The sequence below is a fragment of the Lethenteron reissneri genome, chromosome 47 (genome assembly GCF_015708825.2).
Source record: "Lethenteron reissneri isolate LAM-NWPU_2019-01 chromosome 47, ASM1570882v1, whole genome shotgun sequence".
NCBI lineage: Eukaryota > Metazoa > Chordata > Hyperoartia > Petromyzontiformes > Petromyzontidae > Lethenteron > Lethenteron reissneri.
This window is the reverse complement of record NC_083825.1, coordinates 9,731,014-9,755,217: the sequence shown is the minus strand read 5'-3', so window position 1 is coordinate 9,755,217 and position 24,204 is coordinate 9,731,014. Positions and strand designations below refer to the sequence as shown.

Here is a 24,204-nt window from a genome sequence, read left to right as displayed (position 1 = left end):
CTGTGGTGTTGTCTGGCTACACATTGCCTGCTGAAGCTGTATCTTCTGTGGTGTTGTCTGGCTACACATTGCCTGCTGAAGCTGTATCTTCTGTGGTGTTGTCTGGCTACACATTGCCTGCTGAAGCTGTATCTTCTGTGGTGTTGTCTGGTTACACATTGCCTGCTGAGGCTGTATCTTCTGTGGTGTTGCCTGGTTACACATTGCCTGCTGAGGCTGTATCTTCTGTGGTGTTGCTGGCTACACATTGCCTGTTGAAGCTGTATCTTCTGTGGTGTTGCTGGTTACACATTGCCTGTTGAAGCTGTATCTTCTGTGGTGTTGCCTGGCTACACATTGCCTGCTGAAGCTGTATCTTCTGTGGCGTTGCCTGGCTACACATTGCCTGTTGAAGCTGTATCTTCTGTGGCGTTGCCTGGTTACACATTGCCTGTTGAAGCTGTATCTTCTGTGGTGTTGCTGGCTACACATTGCCTGTTGAAGCTGTATCTTCTGTGGTGTTGCCTGGTTACACATTGCCTGTTGAAGCTGTATCTTCTGTGGTGTTGCTGGTTACACATTGCCTGTTGAAGCTGTATCTTCTGTGGTGTTGTCTGGCTACACATTGCCTGCTGAAGCTGTATCTTCTGTGGCGTTGCCTGGCTACACATTGCCTGTTGAAGCTGTATCTTCTGTGGTGTTGTCTGGCTACACATTGCCTGCTGAAGCTGTATCTTCTGTGGTGTTGTCTGGCTACACATTGCCTGCTGAAGCTGTATCTTCTGTGGTGTTGCTGGCTACACATTGCCTGTTGAAGCTGTATCTTCTGTGGCGTCGCCTGGTTACACATTGCCTGTTGAAGCTGTATCTTCTGTGGTGTTGCCTGGCTACACATTGCCTGCTGAAGCTGTATCTTCTGTGGTGTTGTCTGGCTACACATTGCCTGCTGAAGCTGTATCTTCTGTGGTGTTGCTGGCTACACATTGCCTGTTGAAGCTGTATCTTCTGTGGTGTTGTCTGGCTACACATTGCCTGCTGAAGCTGTATCTTCTGTGGCGTTGCCTGGCTACACATTGCCTGTTGAAGCTGTATCTTCTGTGGTGTTGCCTGGTTACACATTGCCTGCTGAAGCTGTATCTTCTGTGGTGTTGTCTGGCTACACATTGCCTGCTGAAGCTGTATCTTCTGTGGCGTTGCCTGGTTACACATTGCCTGTTGAAGCTGTATCTTCTGTGGTGTTGCTGGCTACACATTGCCTGCTGAAGCTGTATCTTCCGTGGCGTTGCCTGTTGAAGCTTCGCCCCACGTCGCCCCGCGTCGTCTGGTGACGCGCCGCAGGTTCCATGCCCTCGGTGAGGCTGGCGGGTGGCCGCTCGGCGCTGGAAGGCCGCGTGGAGGTGCTGCACGCCGGCGCGTGGGGCACCGTGTGCGACGACCAGTGGGACGAGCGCGACGCCCAGGTGGTGTGCCACCAGCTTGGCCTGAGGTCCGCACCGACCGCCCTGGCATAGGAACGTGGAATTTCCACCACTGCCCCATGTCCCACCATGCCCGTTGTCAAACAGCCTCTTGCTACTTGCATTGGTTATTTAAAGTTCTGCTTTTTAAATCAAAGTGACGAAGGGCAGTAACACCAAATTACGTGCTCACGATACAGCTGCTCTGGGGGTCTCTGCAACAACTCGGTGGCTATGAGATGTTAACTACCTCGCCTGGGATGCAGGAAGTCGTGGGTTCGATCGCAACCCCGACGCCTGCTCTATATTTGGAGTTTGGATGTTCTCCCCGTGGTTGTGTTGATTTCTCTCCAAGTTGCTCCGGTTTTGCCCTCCACGTTTAGAATCAACGTCACGCGTTTAGAGTATTTGGCTGCTGTATATTTCCGCATAATAAGACTTCGTTGAGCTATCATTTGTGACCAGGTCGCGTATGAAAAAGAGCTTTACCTGGTCAAATAAAAATAGCTCAGTTTAAATCGTTTAAATTCGTCCACTCTTCCACGTTGCCCAGATGTCTTGGAAGAGGTGGAGGATACCCACATTTTACCCCACCGTTTGACTAGCGGTGGTGTACCCATCGATATCGCACACTGGGTTTCAACCGCCCTGCCGGACAATGGATTTGAATCGGCGACTTTTGGATTGAAAGTCCAGTGTGCCGACAGTGACATCACAGCACCACTCCCACCGCTCATTGTAAATTATTATATTGGCAAACTAAGAAACCCTGGGCCGTGTCCCCTAAACCCCCTGCGTTAATTCGGCCACGCGTAGCATCGTCGTGTATCTGTGTTGAACTTCTGTCGCACCGTACGTGGTCACCTCCGATTGGCGCGGTTGGCTACCTACGACGCGAAAGAAGTTCAACATACGTACAACCGTGCTAATCGGAGGTGCGGCTGAAGGGCACCAAGCCAAACATAAAAAGCGGTTCTAAAGAAATGGGTTTTCAATCGAGGCAATTTAAAAGTGCATCGCTCCAGTGGCTTCCTAATATCGGAAGGAAGAGCGTTCCAGACGGCCGCAGAAGCTCACCTGAAAGCACCTCACGGTTTCCACTGCTGCTGCTGCTGGTGCTGCTGCTGGTGTTGCTGCTGGTGTTGCTGCTGGTGCTGCTGCTGGTGTTGCTGCTGCTGCTGCTGGTGTTGCTGCTGCTGGTGTTGCTGCTGCTGCTGCTGCTGGTGTTGCTGCTGCTGGTGCTGCTGGTGTTGCTGCTGCTGCTGGTGCTGCAGGTGCTGCTGCTGCTGCTGGTGCTGCAGGTGCTGCTGCTGCTGGTGCTGCTGCTGGTGCTGCTGGTGCTGCTGCTGGTGCTGCTGCTGCTGCTGGTGCTGCTGGTGCTGCTGCTGGTGCTGCTGCTGCTGCAGCTGCCGCTGCTGCTGCTGCTGGTGATTTAGTTTTTTTGCCGTTGCCGCTGTCGGCAGCGGGCAAGCCCGGGCGTTGACGTCGGCGCGCTTTGGCGAGGGCGTGGGCCCCATCTGGATGGACGAGGTGCGCTGCTTGGGCGGCGAGGGCTCGCTGGAGTCGTGCCCCCGGGCGCCGTGGGGCCACCACAACTGCCTGCACAGCGAGGACGCCGGCGTCGCCTGCAACCCGCACCAAGGTGGCGCGCCGCCACGGGAATCTCGCTCTGCGCCGGAGGAGTTCGACGGGCCGTGAAACGAATCTCCTTCATATTCTTAGGTTTTTTCGGTAAAGTCACGTAGGTAAAACATTAAAATTAATAAAAGTAAAATAAAATAAAAATCACGACGTTTCGGAGGCAACAGCTTGTGTTGCCTCCTAAATGTTTTACCTACGTGACTTTACCGAAAAAACCTAAGAATATGAATCCTTGCAGTCACGAAAACTTCAAATCTAGAATCTCCTTCACTGGCGGAGCCAGTGGGGGGGGGGGGGTGGGTGGCACGTGCTCCCCCAATGATCTGATCGAAATCTCTAATTTCGATTCGGATCATTGGGGTTTATTAGTAATTAATCGGCATTTGGCGACCCCCACTGCCACTGTGTAGTATATTACTATGTGCCAGGGACTCTATGAGATGATAGGACAATAGTCTGAGTCCATAATTGGCAATAAGTAACGGCAAAGCGGTTATAAGTGACTCACAGAATTGTGCGCAGTTGCGTGTACAGCACACGACTTCCCTGAAGGCATTCACCTTCAGCGAGCGCGATGCCGATCACACAACGCGGTTCGAATTCGACCCTCGATCGATGGCTGCACCATCGCCGCACACGCGTCGAATAAATAGCAAGGGACAAGTCCTTACTTACTAACAACTCCTCTATCATTTCTCATTGCTGGAGGGGTTTCCCCTCTCTGCCTGACAATCCTGGCTGCGCCCGTGATCTCCTTTATTTAGTTTTCAACAGATGACCAGCAGCCTGGTTGCGTCGGCAAGTTAGAACACTAAACAGATTTTTCTTTTTTACACGAGAGGGAGTGAAACGTATAGGAAAGGTAAATAAATCACAGATAAACACTATAACGTATTTTTATTTTATTTTAGCAGATAAAGCCCATTGAGGCATTAGTTTATTTTTCCAAAGTGATCTGACCCCCCCCCCCTCTACCCAATGCCTCCACCAGCAGCCACCTCTACAGGCCATCGTGTGGCCAATCCCCACAGGCTGAGGAGGAGGGTGGTAAGGTCACTGAGCGTGGGCATTGGGAGAGGTTGAGCCACCCAGAAATGTAGCATCCTTAGCCTCAAGCCTGCTGCGGGTTCAAGCGGTGCTTTGAGGGGGGGGTGGAGTCATCACCCCCTTGCGTGAACTGAGATGTTGGTGTCTGCGTCGTGTAAAGGTGTAATGACAGGGTGACACCTGCCAGCCTGTAAGGGTCATTGCGGTTATAGCTGCGGTACATGACGCCTTATGGTGAAGGGGCGTATCTGGGGTAAAGGTGAAGGGCGGTGTCAGTCGAGAAGCTCCGGGAACCATCCCGAAGGGTCTAGTAGGTTCTAGAAAGGGGGCGTGGCCAGCGGTGGCGCTTGGCCACGCCAGGCGGATATAAGGAGCACCGAGCCCGAGCTCCGGGGCTGTGAGCGTGGGGTCTGGGTCCTGGTTGCGTCGCTGCCGCCGTCACCTCTTCGACCACGTGGCTGTTCTTCTGCAAGAGCAGCTGCGTCGTCGCCGCCGCTACGCTCGTCGACCAGCCAGCGTAGCGCAGGACGCAGATGGGCTGCGTGTTGGAGCAGCCTGGGTGTAGCCGCGTTACGAAGTGTATCGCCCCGTGTGCTCTTAATAAATACCTTAATATATACCTTCTACTAGAAGCCTTCTACTAGACGTGTGTCAGAAGTTGCTTGCTGCAAAGGTAAAGGTGCAAGCCTGTGATTGCTCGCTCGTGCAACCGCTGGCGGAAGGGGCCCTCCATGCTAGGGTGCTCTGGAATATTCCGCGAGGGGGTGGTTATTTTTTCGTGGTCTTAATCTTCCACCGCTGCACCGCGCTGAGCCAATTTGCAATTGCTGAGTGGGCACGGCTGAAGGTGGGGGGGGGGTAATTCAAGAAACTTTCCCCGCTTGTGTCCACGTGCGTATGCGTACCCACGCATGCCGCGGTGGCGACATGTTAACTACCTCGCCCGGTATGCAGGAGGTCGTGGGTTCCATCCTAACCCTGGCGCCTGACGCCGCCAGCACCAACCAGAGGTCGCAATCGGGTACCCGATACCCGTACCCTACCCGGCTACCCGTACCCTACCCGTACCCGACCGGGTACGGGTACCCGTTTGCGACCCTGGTGCGGCCGGGTACGGGTAAGGAATCAAAACCCGTTTGCGACCTCTGGCGCCAACGCCGACCGCGATGAGACCACGGCACTGCCCGGCTGGCATTTGAACGCCGCTCGCCGCATCTGTCCCCCCCCTGCCCCCACCGCCTGCAGAGGGATCCGTCCGTCTGGTGGGTGGCAAGGGCAGCCACCAGGGCCGGGTGGAGGTCTACCACGACGGCGAGTGGGGCAACGTCTGCGACGACGGCTGGACGATGGCCAGCAGCCACGTGGTCTGCCGCCAGCTGGGCTTCAGGTGATGATGCCGCACGCTGGGGAGGGCCCACGCCGCGCGGTCAGCCAATCGGCGAGGCCGCTTGCGTCTACGTGCGCGTGCGTACCCGCGCACGTCGGTGCGCGTGTGGGGAGCGGTGGCGCAGCGGTTAGCGCGTTGCGCTCGCGGCAAACACCAGTGACGGTTACCTCAACCGGTGCTGGGCCCTCCTCCACTAGGTCGACTCGGCCTCAAATAAATTCCTGGTGTGGTGTGTAAACATCGCCACGATGGAGACAAAGGCGGTCGGGTGTGGTGCTGGCCACACAGCCCCCTCGTGTGTCGTGCCGGCCTTCATAGGTGCTCACTACCAGCACTTGCCTCAACAGTCTGTTAAGGCTACACGGGGGATCTTTGTCCTTGTGTGTATGCCGCAAGTGCGGTTTGCTGTTTGATTCTTGCTCAATGGCCAAGACCAGTAACGATTATCTGAACCGGTCCTGGGCCTCCCCTAGGTCAACTCGGCCTCATATGAGTTCCTCGTGGGCTGTGTGAACATTTGCACTGACAAGACAAAGCTGGCCGGGGGGTGATGCTGGACACCCATCTCTTCATCCGCCGTGTTGAGCCTTCGTAGGTGCTCGCTAACAGCACTTGCCACAAGAGTCTGTTAAGGCTATATGGGGGATCTGTGTCTATGTATGCGTGTGCCATACGTGTGTTTGGATACGCACCTCTCCCAAGTGTTTTAAGGTTCGTGCCGCGTTATTGTTCAGAATGATGTCCGACATTTTGCTCCCGGTTTCAGGAATGAGACTCCCGGCACGTGGAGCGAAACGTCGGACATCGGGCACGGCCCAGCTCTCGCTCCTGACCCGAAAACACCCGGCAGAGCCATTTGGCACGGCCGCGAACACCCACGCGGCGCCATATGAACCTCATGGCAGGACCCCGGGGTGCCATAAGCCCCCGGCTCTCGCATGAACTGCTTTGGGACGTCATTTTATGTCTGTTAAAGGCGAACGACACGGCAATCTAGTCCTCTCGACAAGCTCTACACGATGCGCTAATCAAAGTTTCAAAGTTTTGTTTCTTCTGCGCATTCGTCCTCGCTGCTGCGCTTGGATGACAGATGGGTCGCGGCGTTTATGTGCGCAGTGGGCCAGGGTCGCCAAAATTGCGATTTTGACTTCTGATTATTCGGGGCCCCGGGGTCCCGCCATAGGGTTCACATGTCCGCGCGAGTCCGTCACTACGCGCACACGCGTGTCCACGTAACCTGTACACACAGATGCGCGGTCCGCCCTCCCACCCACCCACCCCCCCGCCTACCCGTAGCGGCGCCGACCGCCCGGCTCGCGAGTCCGAGTTCGGGCCCGGGTCGGGCTTCGTGTTGCTGGACGAGGTGTCGTGCCGGGGCGGCGAGGCCTCGCTGCTCGCGTGCCCACGCAGCGAGTGGGGGCGCCACGACTGCTCTCACGACGAGGACGTGGGCGTCGTTTGCCGTCGTCACGGCGAGGGCTCCCGGCCGCCCTTCTTCAAGGCGGCCCCGGCCCCGCGGCTCCGTCTGGCCGACGGGGAGAGCGAGCGCGAGGGGCGCGTGGAGGTGCTCGTGGACGGCCGCTGGGGCACGGTGTGCGACGACGGCTGGGGCCTGCCGGGAGGCCGCGGTGGTGTGCCGCCAGCTGGGATACAGGCGAGACGATCGTGCGCCCTCGGATCTGTTGGAGGCGATCGGCCCGGTCGGAGCGCGCTTGTGACAGCGCCGCCGAGATTCTGGCCGTTGAAGCTGCGTTTCTGTTACTCACCCCGATCGAGCCGCGTTCTCAAGTGTAGCCAGTTGATGATACGAGCCCGGCCACCGATGACTTCATGCAGCACTATGAGACCTCCTTTACCAGTGGCAAAATATAGTGATAGGTTTTTACCCTTTCAACTGGTACAAAAACTGTCCCCTTTATACAAGGTATCATGTTTGCAATAACCACAACACAAGCAGTCACTATATTTTGCCACTGGTAAAGGAGGTCTCATAGTGTAAATGCTTACCCCGAGCTCTCAATACTCTGATAGTGCGCTGTTTTTGAGTTGTACGCCTTTTGGCGTCATCTAGTCCAACACCAATGGAGACTAGGCTCTAAGAAAAGCTGTCTCGGGTGTGGACCAATCAACTTCAAGGACAGTGCATATCATTATCATTTTCAGAGTTTCTTTTTGTTTGCATTTTGACTGCTTGTGTTGTGGTTATTGCAAACATGATACCTTGTATAAAGGGGACAGTTTTTGTACCAGTTGAAAGGGTAAAAACCTATCACTAGACTTCATGAAGATCACGTCACGCACTATCTTGCATTGGCAACAACAAAAAACAATCCACCTCTGAGAATTCATCCTGATTGTCATCACAATTAAGGCCTCCTCAAGTCACTGCCACCTCTCACGGTCGCACGATGTAGCAATGCGTGACGCCCTCACTGACGTGTCCCCTACCTTGGCCACCACTCCTTTCTAGCGACGTGTCCTTTCCCGAGTCTGCTTCATTTAACCCCATCAGTCGGCACGACGCCTGTGGCTTGCGCTACGTCGTGCAATCCACGTGTTCCTCTCCCCGTCCCTCGGCGTAATCGCGAGCAGGGCACCCGCGCGTGCTCCTTTGCGCACCCTTCTCTGCGGGCGACGAGTTGTCCTGGGTTTGCCGCGTGACCGATGCCCGTGCCGTCGTTGTTCCCACAGCGGGCCGGCGCACGCGTGGCCCATGGCCTACTTTGGCGAGGGCGAGGGCCCGATCCACCTCCACAGCGTGCAGTGCTCCGGGCTGGAGGGATCGTTGCACGAATGCGTGCGCTCCCCCGGTGACCCCCACGACTGCCGGCACAGCGAGGACGCCGGCGTGATCTGTGACGAGAGCGGCGAGCGCGGCAACGGTACTCGCTCACGCGCTCGCTCACCCTATCGCTCTCTCAGTCACTCGCTTAATCGCTCGCTCGCTCGATCACTCACTCGTTCCCTCAATCATTAACTCGATCACTCGATCACTCACTCGCCAGTTCAATCATAAATCCGCTCACCCATCCGCTCGTTTACTCACCCATTCATAAATGCCCTCACCAACCCATTAATATGCATGCCTCCTTCATGCCTCCTTCAGTCTGACATGCACATAAGCACTGCACACCTCTTCTTCTTGGTTCTTTCGGTAAAGTCACGTAGAAGGGAAATAATAAAATAATAAAGTATACAAATATTATACTTTTATTATTTCCCTTCTACGTGACTTTACCGAAAGAACCAAGAAGATGAATCCCTGCAGTCACGAAAGCTTTAAATCGAAATTTGCACACCTCTTGTTCATGTATTCACCGATCCACCATTCACTCACTCACCCACATTGTCACCCAATCACACATCCATTCACTTACTCACCCACCCACTCGCCAAATCACACATCCTCTCACCAAGGCCGTAATTATTGGGGGACACACATCCCCCCCCCCCCCCCCCCAATATTCAAATATGCTCGAAATGTCCCCCCCAATATATTGCTGTGGTTATGGTTGTAGTTTATTAATCCCTAATCTCTGCCATTACAAACAAGAAAAAGTAAAAAAGAAACAACAGAGTAATGTAATACAATACACTATTAGACATTATTGTAAAAAAGAAATAAAAAGTCCATCCTATCTGTTAGTGCATTTTTTTTTATTTCAGGCAAGAAATGGCAGGAAACTCGTTTTCAAATTTAGATTTTTTTTTTCTGGGGGGGGGGGGGGGCAGACCACCTGGATGATTTGGTCCCCCCCCAATGTTGACTCCATGGCTACGGCCTTGCCTCTCACTCACTCACAAATACATGCAGTGTGCTCGCACAACCACCAACAGGAGAGTTTCACAACTACTTGTGAAGTGTTTCCCCTTCGCCCCCCCGATGCAGAGGTGGAGGCAGGAGTGTGCGGCGTGCGTCCACTCCGCAGGGGCAAGCGCATCGTGGGAGGGCGCAGAGCTGTCAGGTGAGCGTCCAGATGCCTCCAAATTCGTATCCACCTTTAGTAAAATCTTGCACATCCTTCATTTTTCGTCTTGCATATCAAGTGAAAACCATGAACGTTCAGGATGTTTTTGCACGCTCCTTGTTTCATTTCATTCCATCCAGAACATCTGTTGCTTGCATCCCGTCACGGTGGCGAGATGTTAACTACCTCGCATGGTATACAGGAGGTCGTGGGTTCGATCCAGACCCTGACGCCTGCTGTATATTTGGAGTTTGCGTGTTTTGTCTCCCCGTGGTCGCGTGGATATTTCTCCGGGTTCTCCGTTTTTTTCCCTCCACATATATAATCAACGCGCGTTTCGATAATTTGGCTGCTATAAATTTCCCCGCAATAAGCCGCTTCATTGCACGATCATTTGTGGCCAGGTCGCTCCTGAAAAAGAGCTATGTAGCTCAGTGGGCCTTACCTGGTAAAATAAAAAAGTAACGACTCCAGGAAGTGGCCCCGAAGCTTGCCATAACGTAAGGGGCCGGATTATCCCATTAGCAAAAGTAGCTACATATGCTACAGGCCCCGCACTTTCAAGGGCCCCGCGCTAAACGCTTTCAAGCTATTAATTCCAGTTCAGTGATTCTCCACTTGCTCTATTAGTATAGTACTATACCACCTTCAACTTTTATGAACGACTGGGTGTTTAAGGTTAGCGATTTGTCGTATTATCTGGCTGTATGGCAAATCAAAAAATAAAATTACGTTTCTATGCAAGTTAGAAATTTGTGTTTTAATAATTATGAGTATTTTTTTTACGTACGGCCACATTATAACATATGCTACAAGCCCCGCACTCGCTTAATCCGGCACCGATTCCGAACCTGGCGATCGACCAACCGTGGCCAACCCGTTTCTACCGCTGGGTGGGCAGAGGTCGGAGGGATAGAAGAAAGAAGCCCATTGTTTCAACTGCCGTGCCTGGAGATTGAAGCGGCAACCTCCGTCCCAGATGCCCTTTGCGCTTCAAGGCGGCGTCCCAGCAGCAGTGAATACCTTGATGCAGCAAATCTGGCTGTGACGGTCCCACCTGATGACGGAGACTTGTGTTGCCTCCAAAACGTCGTGATTTTTATTTTATTTTACTTTTATTAATTTTAATGTTTTACCTACGTGACTTTACCGAAAAAAACCTAAGAATATGAATCCCTGCAGTCACGAAAGCTTCAAATCTAGAAGCAGTGAATACTGTTACAGCGGCGTTCCCAAACACGACTCACTTGACTATCGAGGTTTCCGTTATTCGCACGCTTATGTTTGCACTCTTCCGCGGTGGAATATTGCAAAGCCTGTTTATGTTTTCCCCTAATGGCACGGCAAATGGATTTTTGAGGGGATTTAATGGGCCCTCGACATCACTTAGCAATGCAGGTTTTCAGACCTACCATAATGCGACAAGGCAACAGCATCGTTCACATTGAAAGCTCGGGTAGATTTCACTTAAGTCGTGTCACCCACTTAGCCCCTTTAATGCACTGACCTCTCGCGAAACAACGCATTCACCTGATGGGCAGTGATGTGATGGTACAGCAAGTCGTAGTTGTTGTTTTAAACCGGTCTGTGCAGATCTGTTTGAGTGTTATTCCCTTCGTAGGCGTGGGGTTTCCTCCGGGCCCTTTGCCTTTCCTCCTCCCCGTGGATTTTGTATGTCAGATGTGTGACGTCCGCGGATTTTGCAGCTTGTGGAAACAGTCAAATAAAGCCGGTTTGAGTGTTGTCGTGGGCCTTGTCGTCCCACAGGGGCAGCTGGCCCTGGCAGGCCTCACTCAGGCTGCGAGTGCCGGGAGGCCAGAGCCGGCTGCTGTGCGGGGCGACGCTCATCGGCACCTGCTGGGCCCTCACGGCCGCTCACTGCTTCAAACGGTGAGCGGCGCCGCGCTCCGTGACTCCCCGCGCTCGGAACGCCGCCCCGGCTCCGATGTATGTATGTGCAGTACTTTGAACTTCTTTCGCACCGTACGTAGCCAACCGTGCTAATTGGAGGTGCGGGGGAAGGACAGCAAACAAAAAACCGTTTCACCCTCTCATATTCCTCAGGCGAGGCACCTGTGGCAGGCCAGGTGCACTTTGAGGCCACGGGAAGTATCGAAGGGTCGCTGACAGGTCACGGACCAGACCCGGGTGCCATGGGTTGACTGACCGAGATGACTTACAGATGCACCAGCTGTGCCTCCCCCCCCCCCCCCCCCCCCCGCTGTACCGCAGCTATGGCACCAACAGCACCCGCGCGTACGCGGTGCGCGTGGGCGACCACCACTCGCTGGTGCCCGAGGCGGCCGAGGAGGAGATGCCGGTGGAGCGCGTGGTCACCCACCCGGGCTACGACGCCGCCTCGGGCTCCAACCAGGACGACATCGCTCTCGTGCAGCTGCGGCGGCCCTCCGCCGCGACCCCGGCCCGTCGCTGGCCCGGCGGCGAGGAGGTCGGAGGTCGGCCGGGTCGGCCGCGCGGCGGCCGCATCGAGGAGGAGGCGTGCGCGCGGCTGAGCGCGCGCGTGATGCCCGCCTGCCTGCCCGCGCGGGGACGGGGGGACGTGCGGAGGACGACGAGGGGGTGCTACGTGACGGGCTGGGGCGACACGGGTGAGGCGGGCGAGGGGGTCGCGTGCTTCGTCACGTCGACGGCGGAGACTCTGCGACGGTCGTCGAGTGTCTCGGATTTCATGTTTGTCGTTCTCTCTGTCTCGTCAGGCTAAGGTTTGTTAAACGGTGAGTCAATTGGAAGTCATGAATCCCTGCATTCACGAAAGTTTTAAATCAAAATTAAATTGGAAGTTGTTAATTGTTGGTATGAAGGGGTGGGAAAATTATGCCCCCCCCCTCCCCGCAATTTTATCAGGTCAGCCAATCGGTGGCCTTCATGAATCCTTTTTAAAACCTATCTCGCTAATTACTGATCCTGGTCTTCCTCGGTACACTACGTTACTAAATCGTCTTAGTCTGCCACTTATTAATTTAGTCTCGTCAGAGCCAGGCATCCTTTGGCCTTTGGTGGGGAGTCATAATTATCATCATCATCATCATGTACGTATGTATCTTAAACTACTTTCGCACAAACTGTGCTCATCGGAAGTGCTTGATGACTCCCGTCGAGCCATAGTCAACGATGACAAGAACTGCAACGTAACTTTGTTGACAAATACTTTTGGTCACCAATATGAACAATATTACCGTTGCCCAGCTGTTCGCATGGCGACATGGATGATCTTTGTCCTTGCGCAACATCGTGGAGGAGCGGCAGTGTCGCGGTTAGCGCGCTGTGTTTGGAATCCGGCGACCCGAGTTCGATTCCCACTCACGGCCAACCTTGGTGACGATTATCCGAACCGGTCCTGTGCATCCCCCAGTGTGACTCGGCCTCGAATGAGTACCCTGCGCGGTGTGTAAAACATCGCACGAGGGAGACAAAGGTGGTCCGGGCGTGGTGCTGGCCGCCCACCCTCTCGTGTGCCGTGTCAGCATCCATAGGTGTTCGCTGACAGCAATTGCCCCAGAGTCTGTTCAAGGTTATTCGGGGGTCTTTGTCTTTGTAACGTCGTGTCCATAAGTGTCAATTGCGTGCATGTCGGGAGCGGTGGTGGAGCGGTTAGCGCGCCGCGCTATGAACCCTACAACCCAAGTTCGATTCGCTCTCACAGCCAACATCAGTACGGATTATCTAAACCGGACCCGGGCCTCCTCTAGGTCGACTCAGCCTCAAATGAGTACGTGGTGCGGTGTGGAAACATCGGCATTGGAGAGACAAAGGCGGCCGGGCGTGGTGCTGGCCACCCACCCCCTCGTTTACCGTGCCGGCCCTCGTAGCTGCTCGCTGACAGCACTTGCCCCATCAGTCTGTGAAAGGCTACACGGGGGATCTTTGTCTTTGTTTGCGCGACAGGCGTCGCGTACTCGCGCACGCTGCAGGAGGCGCGCCTGCCGCTGCTGCCGCGGCGCGTGTGCCACCAGCACTACGGAGGGCGCTTCCTGTCGGAGCGCATGCTGTGCGCGGGTGGCATCAGGGACGGCGCTCGCGTCGACAGCTGCCAGGTGTCCGGCCACCGTTACACTGAAACTGACCCTCCAAACTCGAGCTGAAATATGGTGCTTGTTCCAAAGTGAGGTCGGTCCCCTGTCAATGGAAATGTGGAATTGTGAATTAGCACAATCCACCATGCGCTACCTCCCAAGTAGATAAACTGCAAAAAAGACAGCACTAAGTTAATCCTAAACAAATTTTACTCATTTCTATTTTACCAGGTAAGGCCCACTGAGCTATAGTGCACTTTTTTTCAGAAGCGACATGACCACAAATGAGAGCTCAACAAATGTGGCTTATCGTGTGGAAACATACAGCAGCCAAATACTCTAAAACGCCTGTTTCTAAATGTGGAGGGAAAAACCGGAGGACCCGGACAAAAGAATCAACGCAACCACGGGGAGAGGGAGCATGCAAACTCCAAATATACAGCAGGCGTCAGGGTCTGGATGGAACCCACGACCTCCTGTATACCAGGCGAGGTAGTTAACATCTCGCCACTGTGGTGGGACGCAAGCCACTGATGTTCTGGATGGAAATTAAATTAAACAAGGAAGGACAAAAACATCTCGCACGTTCATGGTTTTCCAATAATATGCAAGAGGAAAAATTAAGGATGTGCAAGATTTTACTAAAGATGTATACGAATATGCAAGATTTGTCCGTAGCCTAATTCACTTTCCAACAAGGTCAAACAAACCTCCGTGAGCGACACGTGGATTGATAAAGGGCTGTCAATGATTATTATTATTATTATGCATACAAATTAGCCATTCAACAAATAATCTAGTTATCGATTAAAATCCACACTTATGATGATCATGATACATGCAACAAATTACATCAAATCACGTACGAAAATTCGATTGGAACATCGCAACTTGGCTAACGAGGAAAGTCTGACCAAGACTCCTGACCGGGATTTCAACTCGCAGTGTTTTGACTGCGAGCCGCAGACGCTCTTTGCGTTGTTGCGTCGCTGAACAAGTCTTGTCAGAGATGCATTCCCGCAAGGTGTGTTCAAGCCTCTCGCACGCACCTCCCTCGCCGAGGCCTCCGGCGATACATCGCTGCGACTGCAAGTGGCCTTCGTGCCGCAACAGGCAGCTCATCCGTCTTGAGTGGCAGCCGGAATTCATAATTGGAGAGAGGGGAACGCGATCCGAAATTGTTTCTCGCTCCCTGAAAAATGCTGAATACTTTAAAACGTACGCAGTTCGTTTGCACAGCTTCTCGAATGGGAGCTGTTCATGGGTTCGATGCCGACCCTGATGCCTGCTGCTGTATATTTGGAGTTTGCGTGTCTCTCTCTCATCATCATCACGGTGGCTAGGAGATGTTGACTACCTCGCCTGGTATACAGGAGGTCGTGGGTTCGATCCCGACCCTGACGCCTGCTGCTGTATAGGTGGAGTTTGCATGTCTCTCTCTCCCCGTGGTCGTGTGCATTTTTCTCCGGGTCCTCCGGTTTTTCCCTCCACATTTAGAATCAACATCACGCGTTTAGATTATTTGGCTGCAATACATTTCCACACCATGAACCACTTCGTTGAGCTATCATGTGTAACCACGACGCTTCTGAAAAATATCTATAATAAATAAATAAAATTCTTCTTTTTTAATAGTTCAGTTTAAGTTTCAAACCTCTAGCTCCTTGCAGACTGCTCTCATCAGTTTCTGGTATCATCGTAAGGGTCTCGCGTCCATGGAGAATTGAAAACAATTTCGTCTCCTACTGATGCAGAAAAAAAGGCTTTTGGCCCGTAACGTGCACGTAGAGAATGCGCGGAATTTCACGGCGCGATCGAGTAAGCAGCTTGGAAGTTTGGACTCGAACGAGGCTCGGAGGTTAGTTGCTGAACTTAAGACCGCCGATATCCTGATTCTTTTTGTTGAATGCGGTTGGGAAAGTGCTGCCCCCCTGCGCGTGGCTGAGAGATCGCTTGATGAGATGTCACAAGCAGTGACAAGCAGTGCCGGATTAAGCTAGTGCGGGGCCTGTAGCATATGCCATAAAGGGGCCCTAAATAAAATAAAAAATACGTAAATATTCAAACACAAATGTTTTACTTGCATAGTAAAGTAATTGTATTTTTACATTTGCTATACAGCCAGATAATACGACAAATCGTTAACCTAAAACACCCAGTCGTTCATAAAAGATGAAGGCGGTATAGTACTATACTAATAGAGCAAGTGCAGAATCACTGAACCGGAATTGACAGCTTGAAAGCATTTAGCGCTGGGGCCCTTGAAAGTGCATGGCCCGTAGCATATGTAGCTACTTTTGCTACTCAGATAATCCGGCACTGGTGACAAGCACCATTCATAGCAAATGCGTCATCGAGCGTTGATGAAGAGTCCTATAGCAGTCCGATAGCGGGGAGACTGCAGATGTAGTGTTGTGACATCTTCGCTCATTGTGAGAGTCGTCTGTGCAAATCTCAAGATTACATGGCAAATAATCATAATAATAATATACAGCCCTCTTTTAGTCCACTGCTCCTTGGGATGAAAAAAAACCCTATGAAATAGCAACGACAGTATTTTGGGATAAGAAAAAATAGCAACTACAGTTTACATATAAAAAAAAATGTGTGGATTATTATCAACTCGCAAACTAACTCGCAAACTAATTTCCTGTTAAAACATTCACTAATGGAATTTTTTTATGGTGACGTTTGCGAAAGCATCCGTTGCTTAACCCTTTCCGATGACTGGAATAAAATGTTTAATAAACAAAATTTTTTATCGGTACCAAGGCTCCCACAAGGCCATGTGGGTGGGAGTGTAGCACAGTTTGGCACCAGCTATCATAGAGTGCGGCGGTCGTGTCGCTACAGTTCTCTGCGGTGAGTACATTAAATAAAATGAACGCCGAGCCTCTGAGATTCATCGGTGAACGGGACACTCACCCTGCAACCAGGCAGATGTCTCAGAACGGCAAAGGGTTCATTGTACCGTGTCGATGATTGTCTACCAATGTCATTTAAATATTAGCTTTGCGTCAATCGGCTGCTCCGTTCTCTCTCGTGTTATCCTCACGACGGCACTCGCCACGGGCCGTCTCCTGCCCGTGAACAGGGCGACAGCGGCGGCCCCCTGGTGTGCGAGCATCCCGACGGCCGCTGGGAGCTGCAGGGCGTGACGTCGTGGGGCCGCGGCTGTGGCCTCCGTGACTCCCCTGGCGTCTACACCCGCGTGTCGGCCTACCTCGGCTGGATCCGGAGAGTCTCACACATCACGTGACGCTTCACGAGCGTCGACAGGAACGCGGTGTTGTCGACCAAGCGACTTTCTTTTTTGTCGCTGGATTTTTGCGACTTTTATTTTCCCCTTCCCCCCCGCCGCCCCCCGAACGACAACTTTTATTTCAAAGTTGCTCGCGACAAATTTGGCCACTTTCTGGGACATCATGTAGATTTGGGAGCGATTCAAGGTTTTAAAGTATTAAGGATGTTGTATCATCATCCTCATGAGCCACGGTCAGTCCACTGCTGGATGAAGGCCTCCTCAAGCCACTACCGTCTCTCATGATCCTGCGGTGGCATGATCCACCCAGCACCTGCACGCAAGCTGATTTCTCACTACTTTTAAAATCTGGCAAATTATCAAGCGACATCTTTTGCGACTTTCTGACTATCAACTGGGAACGCTTCCGCTTTACGGAATGCTGACAAGAGCCTCAGCAAAGCCTCTCATCTGGTCGGCTTTCAGATTTGTGGTGAATGTTAAAAGGTCAAGAGGTCATGGCTGGTGCCAATTATGGGGACCAGACATACACACACTTAGACATCACTTCTGTCTGCCAGATCCTCTAGTTGTTGCAAAGCCAATGCCTCGAACTTCATGGCACACTCCTACAGTCATCATCAGTCAAGGCCAATCAGCTGCTTGTAGATGCCCCCCCACAAGAGAATCTGCGAAAGTGAACTCGATCAGGCACTGGAAATTAACCTTGGAGTTTGTGGACGGTGTTTACACACACGCAGCAAAGACAAAGATCCCCCGTATAACCTTGAACAGACTTTGGGGCAAGTGCTGTGAGCGAACATCTATGGAGGCCGACACGGCACACGAGAAGGTGTGCGGCTTGCATCACACCCGACCGCCTTTGTCTCCCTCGTGGCGATGATTACACACCACACAGGGTACTCATTCGAGGCTGAGTTGACCTAAGGGAGGCCCGGCCCAGGACCGGTTCAGATAATCGTCACCTGGTGTTCGCCATGAGCGGGAATTAAACGTGGATCGCCGGGTTCGTAGCGCAGCGCGCTGACCGCCACACTTACGCTCCCTCACACGCACGCAACCGACACCTGTGGACACGACGCTACGGTCGCATCACTAAACGTTGATGTTCACCGCCACGTGACCAGGGACCGCTCCGCTCACGTCAATTTAGTCAATATCAAGGTGGTGTTGACAACGTTGGGGCACGTGGCCGTTGGCAGTTTCTCACTGTAACAGCGTGTGACAGAAAGGGGGGCACGTAAGGATTTTGGTGATTCGATGAAATTGTCACATTTCAGAATGGTTGTCCGATTGAAGAATCCATTTGTTACCGTAGCTTGTGTGTCCGTCTCTTTGCACAGTAAGCTTGTTCGTCCGTCTCTCTTCGCAGTTTTTGTAACTCTGGGTTCGCCTAAAATGTGACGTTAACATATCATAAACAATCCATTGTCAAGCGCACAATTGTACGTATGTGTGTCGTGAGCATAAGAGTCGATGTATTGATGTATCGGTGCGTACTTATTGGATATGTGACAGGTCAGCGTGCCTGAATTATTCAAAAGCGTCAATGTAACTCGGTCATCGAAGTTTAATTTCGACCTGTTAGGGCAGTCCGCGACTCTCTGTTAGTGGCATCACTTCATAAGCTGTTTACCGTATTCGGTAACACTAACCGTCGGTGGTTAGTGGTAGGATTAGCACTGTTACCGCAAATATAAATTGTCGTTCTCCATGTCTGGGGAATCAGTGTTATTGACGCGGAATAAAACGTTTGACGTTTGGTCTCAATGTAAATGAATGACGATAGCATAAAAGTTGATACCGGACGAGCGATGGCCCAATACATTGGATCTCGGCGGCGGTGAATGACGAATTGTTTGAAAATCCAACTTCATTGAGTGAAGAGCAAATTAAAAATGGAAGGCTCTCACGTTCTGAATTGATCTCATTGAAAGAGAAGTGCACACTTGGTCTCAAGGCAAATTACGATCATTTAAGAATGTATCTCGGTGCATGTCAATGGGGTGAACATATCAGAATCGATCTCTATGAACAGTGATTGTTAGATCCTTTCCGAAAGGATATCGACATACATTAATGATGGTCGTTGCACAATCGATGTTGGTGAAAGTGAATGATCATTCCACCATTGGAACCTCATTTGCCAGTAAAAAATATGATAATTGTTTTTTTACCCTTCTATCTGGCAACAAAAACTGACACCTTTTTTTTACAAGGAGTCATGTTTGCATAGACCACAATACCTGCAGCCATAATGCAAACAAAAAACATAACTCTGATAATATATGCACTGTCCTTGAAGTTGATTGGTCAACACCCGAGACAGCTTTTCTTAGAGCCTAGTCTCACATGGGTTGGACCAGATGACGCCAAAAGGCGCACAACTCAAAGACAATGCACCATTAGAGTATGCGAGCTCGGGGTATGAATTTACAACATTGGAACCTCATTTGCCAGTAAACAATATGATAATTGTTTTTTTACCAAAAATATGACAATTGGTTTTTTACCAATTATATTTTTTACTGGCAAATGAGGTTCCAATGGTGTAAATGCTTACCCCGAGCTCTCATACTCTGATCATTGTTTCAGAATGTTGTCCTTCCCCGGCACCTCAGATGAGCACGGTTGGCTACGTACGGTGCGAAAGAAGTTATACGTACATACCAACATTTAATACATTTCACTATTTATGAATGCACGTCTGTGAACGTCAACGCCTTACGTATCCTCCGGAGACACGTGCGAGCGAGCGCGCAAGACGAGTCAGGCCCTGCAAGCCCGATGAACTCGTGGAACTCGCGTGAACTTTCAAAAGCCGTGGCCGAGTGAAGGCGGTTCATCGCGAGTGCGTCATTTTTTTGGGGGGGAAATTTCTAAAAGGATGAAGTCATTCCCCGTTTGAACCGCATTCGAAGCCAACTAGGCCACTGCATCCCCCCCCCCCACCACCGATGTTCAACTTAAACGGGCGCAAACTTTTGGTTGTTGTAAAAATACATAAACGTCGCATTTCCCCCACACACACCACCCCCTTTAAGTTGCTTTAAGTTAAATGAGCCGTGCGCGCGGCCCCTTGAGAGGTGATTGATGCCGTGTTCGCGTGCCGGCTGCACGCGCACTCAGAAGAGTTCTTCGTCGTCCTCGATGGAGCGTGCGTGATTTCCCCCGCCGACGTCACGGATTCCGTCACGGATTCAATGGGAAGATCACGGACCATTAGCCAAAACGAATAAATATCATTCCGTATGCAGCCGTGGCAGGCGGGGTTGTCGGGCGTGCGCGAGACCTGGGTTTGCCCTTTGAACTGCAACTGTTGCTTTTTTTGTTTGAAGCGTTCGACACCGCCTGGCATTTGGCCACGTCAAGCTTGCTCTGTGGTGGATGTCGCAACATCCTCCGTTTGGATTTTAGATGGTGTCTAAGGCTTGCAAGCATTTGCGTCATGCTTTTTACGTAAATTTGGGCTTTTAATATCTAAAAATGTTTTCATTTTACAGCCAGGATCATTACAAATTTATCGATGGCAACAAGTTCACTTTGACAGTTGTGTTTTCTCAGTTTTGTCTGTGTGTTTTGTGTCTTCAGGTCTATCCCGATTGTGCTATCGGTTTCAGGTGATGAGATGAAGTCGCCATTTGGATCCCTCACAGCAGTGCAACGCTGTGTTAGAAAACGGCCCACAGAAGTGGACATTACAGAGCTACATCTGAGGTCCTTCCAAGTCACAAAGACAAAGATCCCACGTATAATCTAAACAGAATGTTGGGGCAAGTGCTGTTAAAGAGCACCTATGAAGGCTGGCAAGGTACACGAGAGGGTGGGTGGCCACCACCACGCCCGGTCGCCTTTGTCTCCCCAGTGACGATGTTTACACCGCCCCAGGTACTCATTTTAAGGCTGAGTCGACCTAGAGGAGACTCAGGACCAGTTTAGATAATCGTCACCGGTGTTGGCCGTGAGCGGGAATCGAACTCGCGTCGCCGGGTTTGTAGCGCAGCGCGCTAACCGCTACACTACCGATTCCCACAACATAAGATCCACACACACACACATACCCTGGCACATGTGAGTAATGTTTATTGCACGCTAGTAAAACCAAGATGAATTATTCTCGGAGCTGCCATCGGAGGCATGTCACTATTGTCGAGTATTGTAATCATCAAGGTAATCATCTGAGACATACTGCGCATCATCAAATGGAAATCTGATCATACACAGAACACGGAATAATAGCATGGTATTACTGCTAGCAGATTTTTGGTCGTCTGAATACAGTCGCGCATGAATTAAAATGCGTTGCTCCACTCCTCCGAATTTGTGCGTGCTCTATTTTAAACCAAGGCTGGAGGGCAGCCCCTGTTATGTGAGACCCTGTTATTACACGGGAATCCATGAGAGGGCAGAGTGACCTAAAGACCGCCGGGCTCGCGAAGTGATTGCGGTAGCTGCTACTGAGAGAGTACGGTAATGCGCATGGGGCACCATCCAAATGTACCACGGTAAGACAAAGATCACGAGACCATCTTCCAAGCTGTACGTCTCAACTCCAGTACTCGCCACGGCCCATAATCGCTTGCGATTATATCATAATTTTTTAATTCACACGCAACTTTATTCGCGATGAACACTCGCACGCGCCTGATGGTTAGCAGTCGCGGACATCTGTCCCCGAGGGGTATAGGGTCACGACTTTATAGCGACAGGATTAAGTGTAACGAGTGAAAGACGTGTTACTGTGTGCACGCGATATGGGATCATTGCACTTAAATACAGCTGACTCGATCATCCGCGCTAATGACGGAGAGGACGACGCGGATAAGTCAAAATCGCGGATAATCCAAAAATAAACTCCGCCCCACTTGCAAAGACATGGCAACTCCTGTATTGTAGAGGCGATCACGTGGATTTCGGATTAATCGGAGCAACATATTTGTTCGGTGTAAGCACGTACGCATTTCCAAGAATAACAATGTACAACTATTTTTAGTGAGCTTATAATGTACGTCAAAATCTCAGCTGCGCAGTTCATCCGCAAATCGGATCAACCGCACGCGGATAATCGAGTCTGTCAATGCAGTACTTTTCTCAATTAAGCTAGGCCTCCCCACACCGTGTCGATCATCGAGGTAGTTTGACCATACTTCACCACGCTAGTCTGTGCGTGCTGGTGAAGGATGGTCAGGTGGGGATTCCAAAACGGCTTCACATATGACTTGCCCTTGGTTATTCACAAGCCGCCCGGAATCGCATTCAGGTCACCTGGTTCATAGCGCAGTGCGCCACCGCTCTCCCTCGCAGGACTTAGAGCTACACTTAATACAACTATTCAAAACAATCTTTGCCTCGAGTGCTTTTTTTTTGACTCGCTGCTTGCTGGGCTCGTCTCCACCCCAACGGTGACTTCTATTGTTAGTGGCTGTGGGGCCGCTGCCACGGAAACTAGCCGGGTAACTGGCTGATATTTTTACGCGCAACAAGTAAACGTTGAATTGAAAGGGCGGAAGACGACAACATAATCGCGACACCGAAGAGGTATTAGTGACAAACACAGACGGCATTTTCACAGTTTTAATTTGTGCTCCTATAAATGCAAGTCCTTCACGTGAACAGTATTTACATGCGAGAGAATATAAAACAAATCTCACGAAACTGTACATATTAACTTTGAATTTCATTAAGGCATGAAAAAAACTTTTAGCGCACTGAGTGCATGCTTGTGAAAAGAGTGTGAGCATAACAGCTGTCTCTTATTTTCTGTTGCACAGCAACGGCTTCTCCACCAGTTTAAATTAACAAATGTACACTCATCCATGTAAAACACAAACAAACAGCTGTTGTCACCAGCAGATGCGGTGCCCCTGCAGTCAACTCCCATCGCATTCAGCGAAGCAGCATTTGATTCCAGTTGAGAGCGCGGCTGAGAACAGACGGCACCGGCTGGACGCGTGATGATGAAACTTTGTCTGCCCCGGTGGTTTCAGTTGTTGCTGTTTCCCCTCGTTGAAATGACAATGCCACCGATGCCGAGGCAGGTGAACGGTTATGCAACTTAATTGCTGGGGTTAGCATCAGAGGGCACCTGTCAAAACAAGTACAGTAAAGGATTTGTTACTTTAATCCGTCAAGTAAGCCTATTGTTGTATTGCGCTGGCATTGCTATGTTAGAGACCAAAACAGGAGGATTTATATTTAACACGTAGGCTTTCGCGACCAATATCATCCATAATATAGGTTTTTTTGGGGGTTAGATCACGTGCATATAAATGTGTCGATAAAACCCATCACCACCCGACACAGCCAATTAGTAAGGTTTGTCACGTAAACAAAAGATGCCAATCCGTTACTCGTGTAATGACATGATGACACCTGCTGGCTGGGGAAGGGAAGCACGGGTACGGAGACCGCTAAGACAACATCCAATCTGAAGGGAGAGGTATCCGCGGCAAAGGTAACAGGTAGGGTTGGCCGAGATGCTCCGGGAACTTGCTCGAAGGTTCCACGAGAGGGCATGGCCGAAGGCGGAGCCTAGCCGCACCTGAGAAGATATAAGCGCAGGCAGACCGGGGGGCTCGGGGTTCGTGTGTGGATTCTTGGGTCCGGACTGCGTCGCTGCTCGCCACCATCTCTCTCCGTCGTCCGGCCACGTGGAAGATCTCCTGCGGGGTTTCCATCGCCATCCGCCGTCAACGCCGAGTGAGGGCGGTGGGACCACGCCGAGTGATCGGCTGTGTGTAGCTAGTAGAGACGTTCATATCTTAGAGTTAGACGGACAAGGCTGGCTTGTGTTATACCCGTGTGAGAATAAAAGAAGTTCCCTCTCCACGACGTGTCGCGGAAGTCGCTCATTGCACTAGTACAGCACTAACCGGTGTGTTGGAGAGCAAATCAACAACATTTACAATCTGAGTACGACGTTTCGCCAGTAATTACAACCGGCATCATTAGGTGGACAGCAGCCAGGTTTGTGGAGAAATCCTCCTCCTGTTTCATTCCTTAGAATGATAGATGCGATGACGTCACTTGTGGGGGGTGGGGATTAATTAATGCATGCAAATGACAATGGGTATCCATTACCGGCTGCGTTATCCACGTGGTAATCAACGTACATTATGCATGCACATTGTCTGTGTACCTCCTGTCGTTTGTGTACACTAAAAGAGCAGTACCTGTTCTTGTCTGCGCACAGGTAACCCCCATTGACGTATGTTGAGCTGTATAGGCATGCATTCAAAACACATTCCTGCGGAGGGAGCTGGTAGGAACGTTGGGTTGCTCGGTCAATGGCCAGGGTCAACGGCGGCGTGGTGTATTCCGTAAATATGCCCGACTGTGAGGGCGGGCACAAGCCGGCGTGAGTAGGTTAAACGTTGAGTTTTATAAGGGCACCACGGGGTGACCAGCCCCTCCCCACACAGCCCCACCC

At 51.5% G+C, this 24,204-nt stretch overlaps 1 protein-coding gene across 1 annotated transcript in view; it reads left to right on the top strand.

Moving 5' to 3' along the window:
• The window catches only part of LOC133354508 (neurotrypsin-like), a 44,991-nt gene extending 26,446 nt beyond the window's left edge, over positions 1-18,545 (top strand). Inside the window, 11 exon segments of the mRNA XM_061571396.1 lie at positions 1,318-1,465; positions 2,900-3,078; positions 5,370-5,511; positions 6,808-7,123; positions 7,125-7,165; positions 8,203-8,393; positions 9,401-9,476; positions 11,247-11,369; positions 11,712-12,088; positions 13,386-13,534; positions 16,608-18,545. Coding sequence (XP_061427380.1) covers positions 1,318-1,465; positions 2,900-3,078; positions 5,370-5,511; positions 6,808-7,123; positions 7,125-7,165; positions 8,203-8,393; positions 9,401-9,476; positions 11,247-11,369; positions 11,712-12,088; positions 13,386-13,534; positions 16,608-16,772 — 1,907 coding nt within the window. The 3' untranslated portion in view covers positions 16,773-18,545.
• Positions 18,546-24,204: the final 5,659 nt, after the last annotated feature.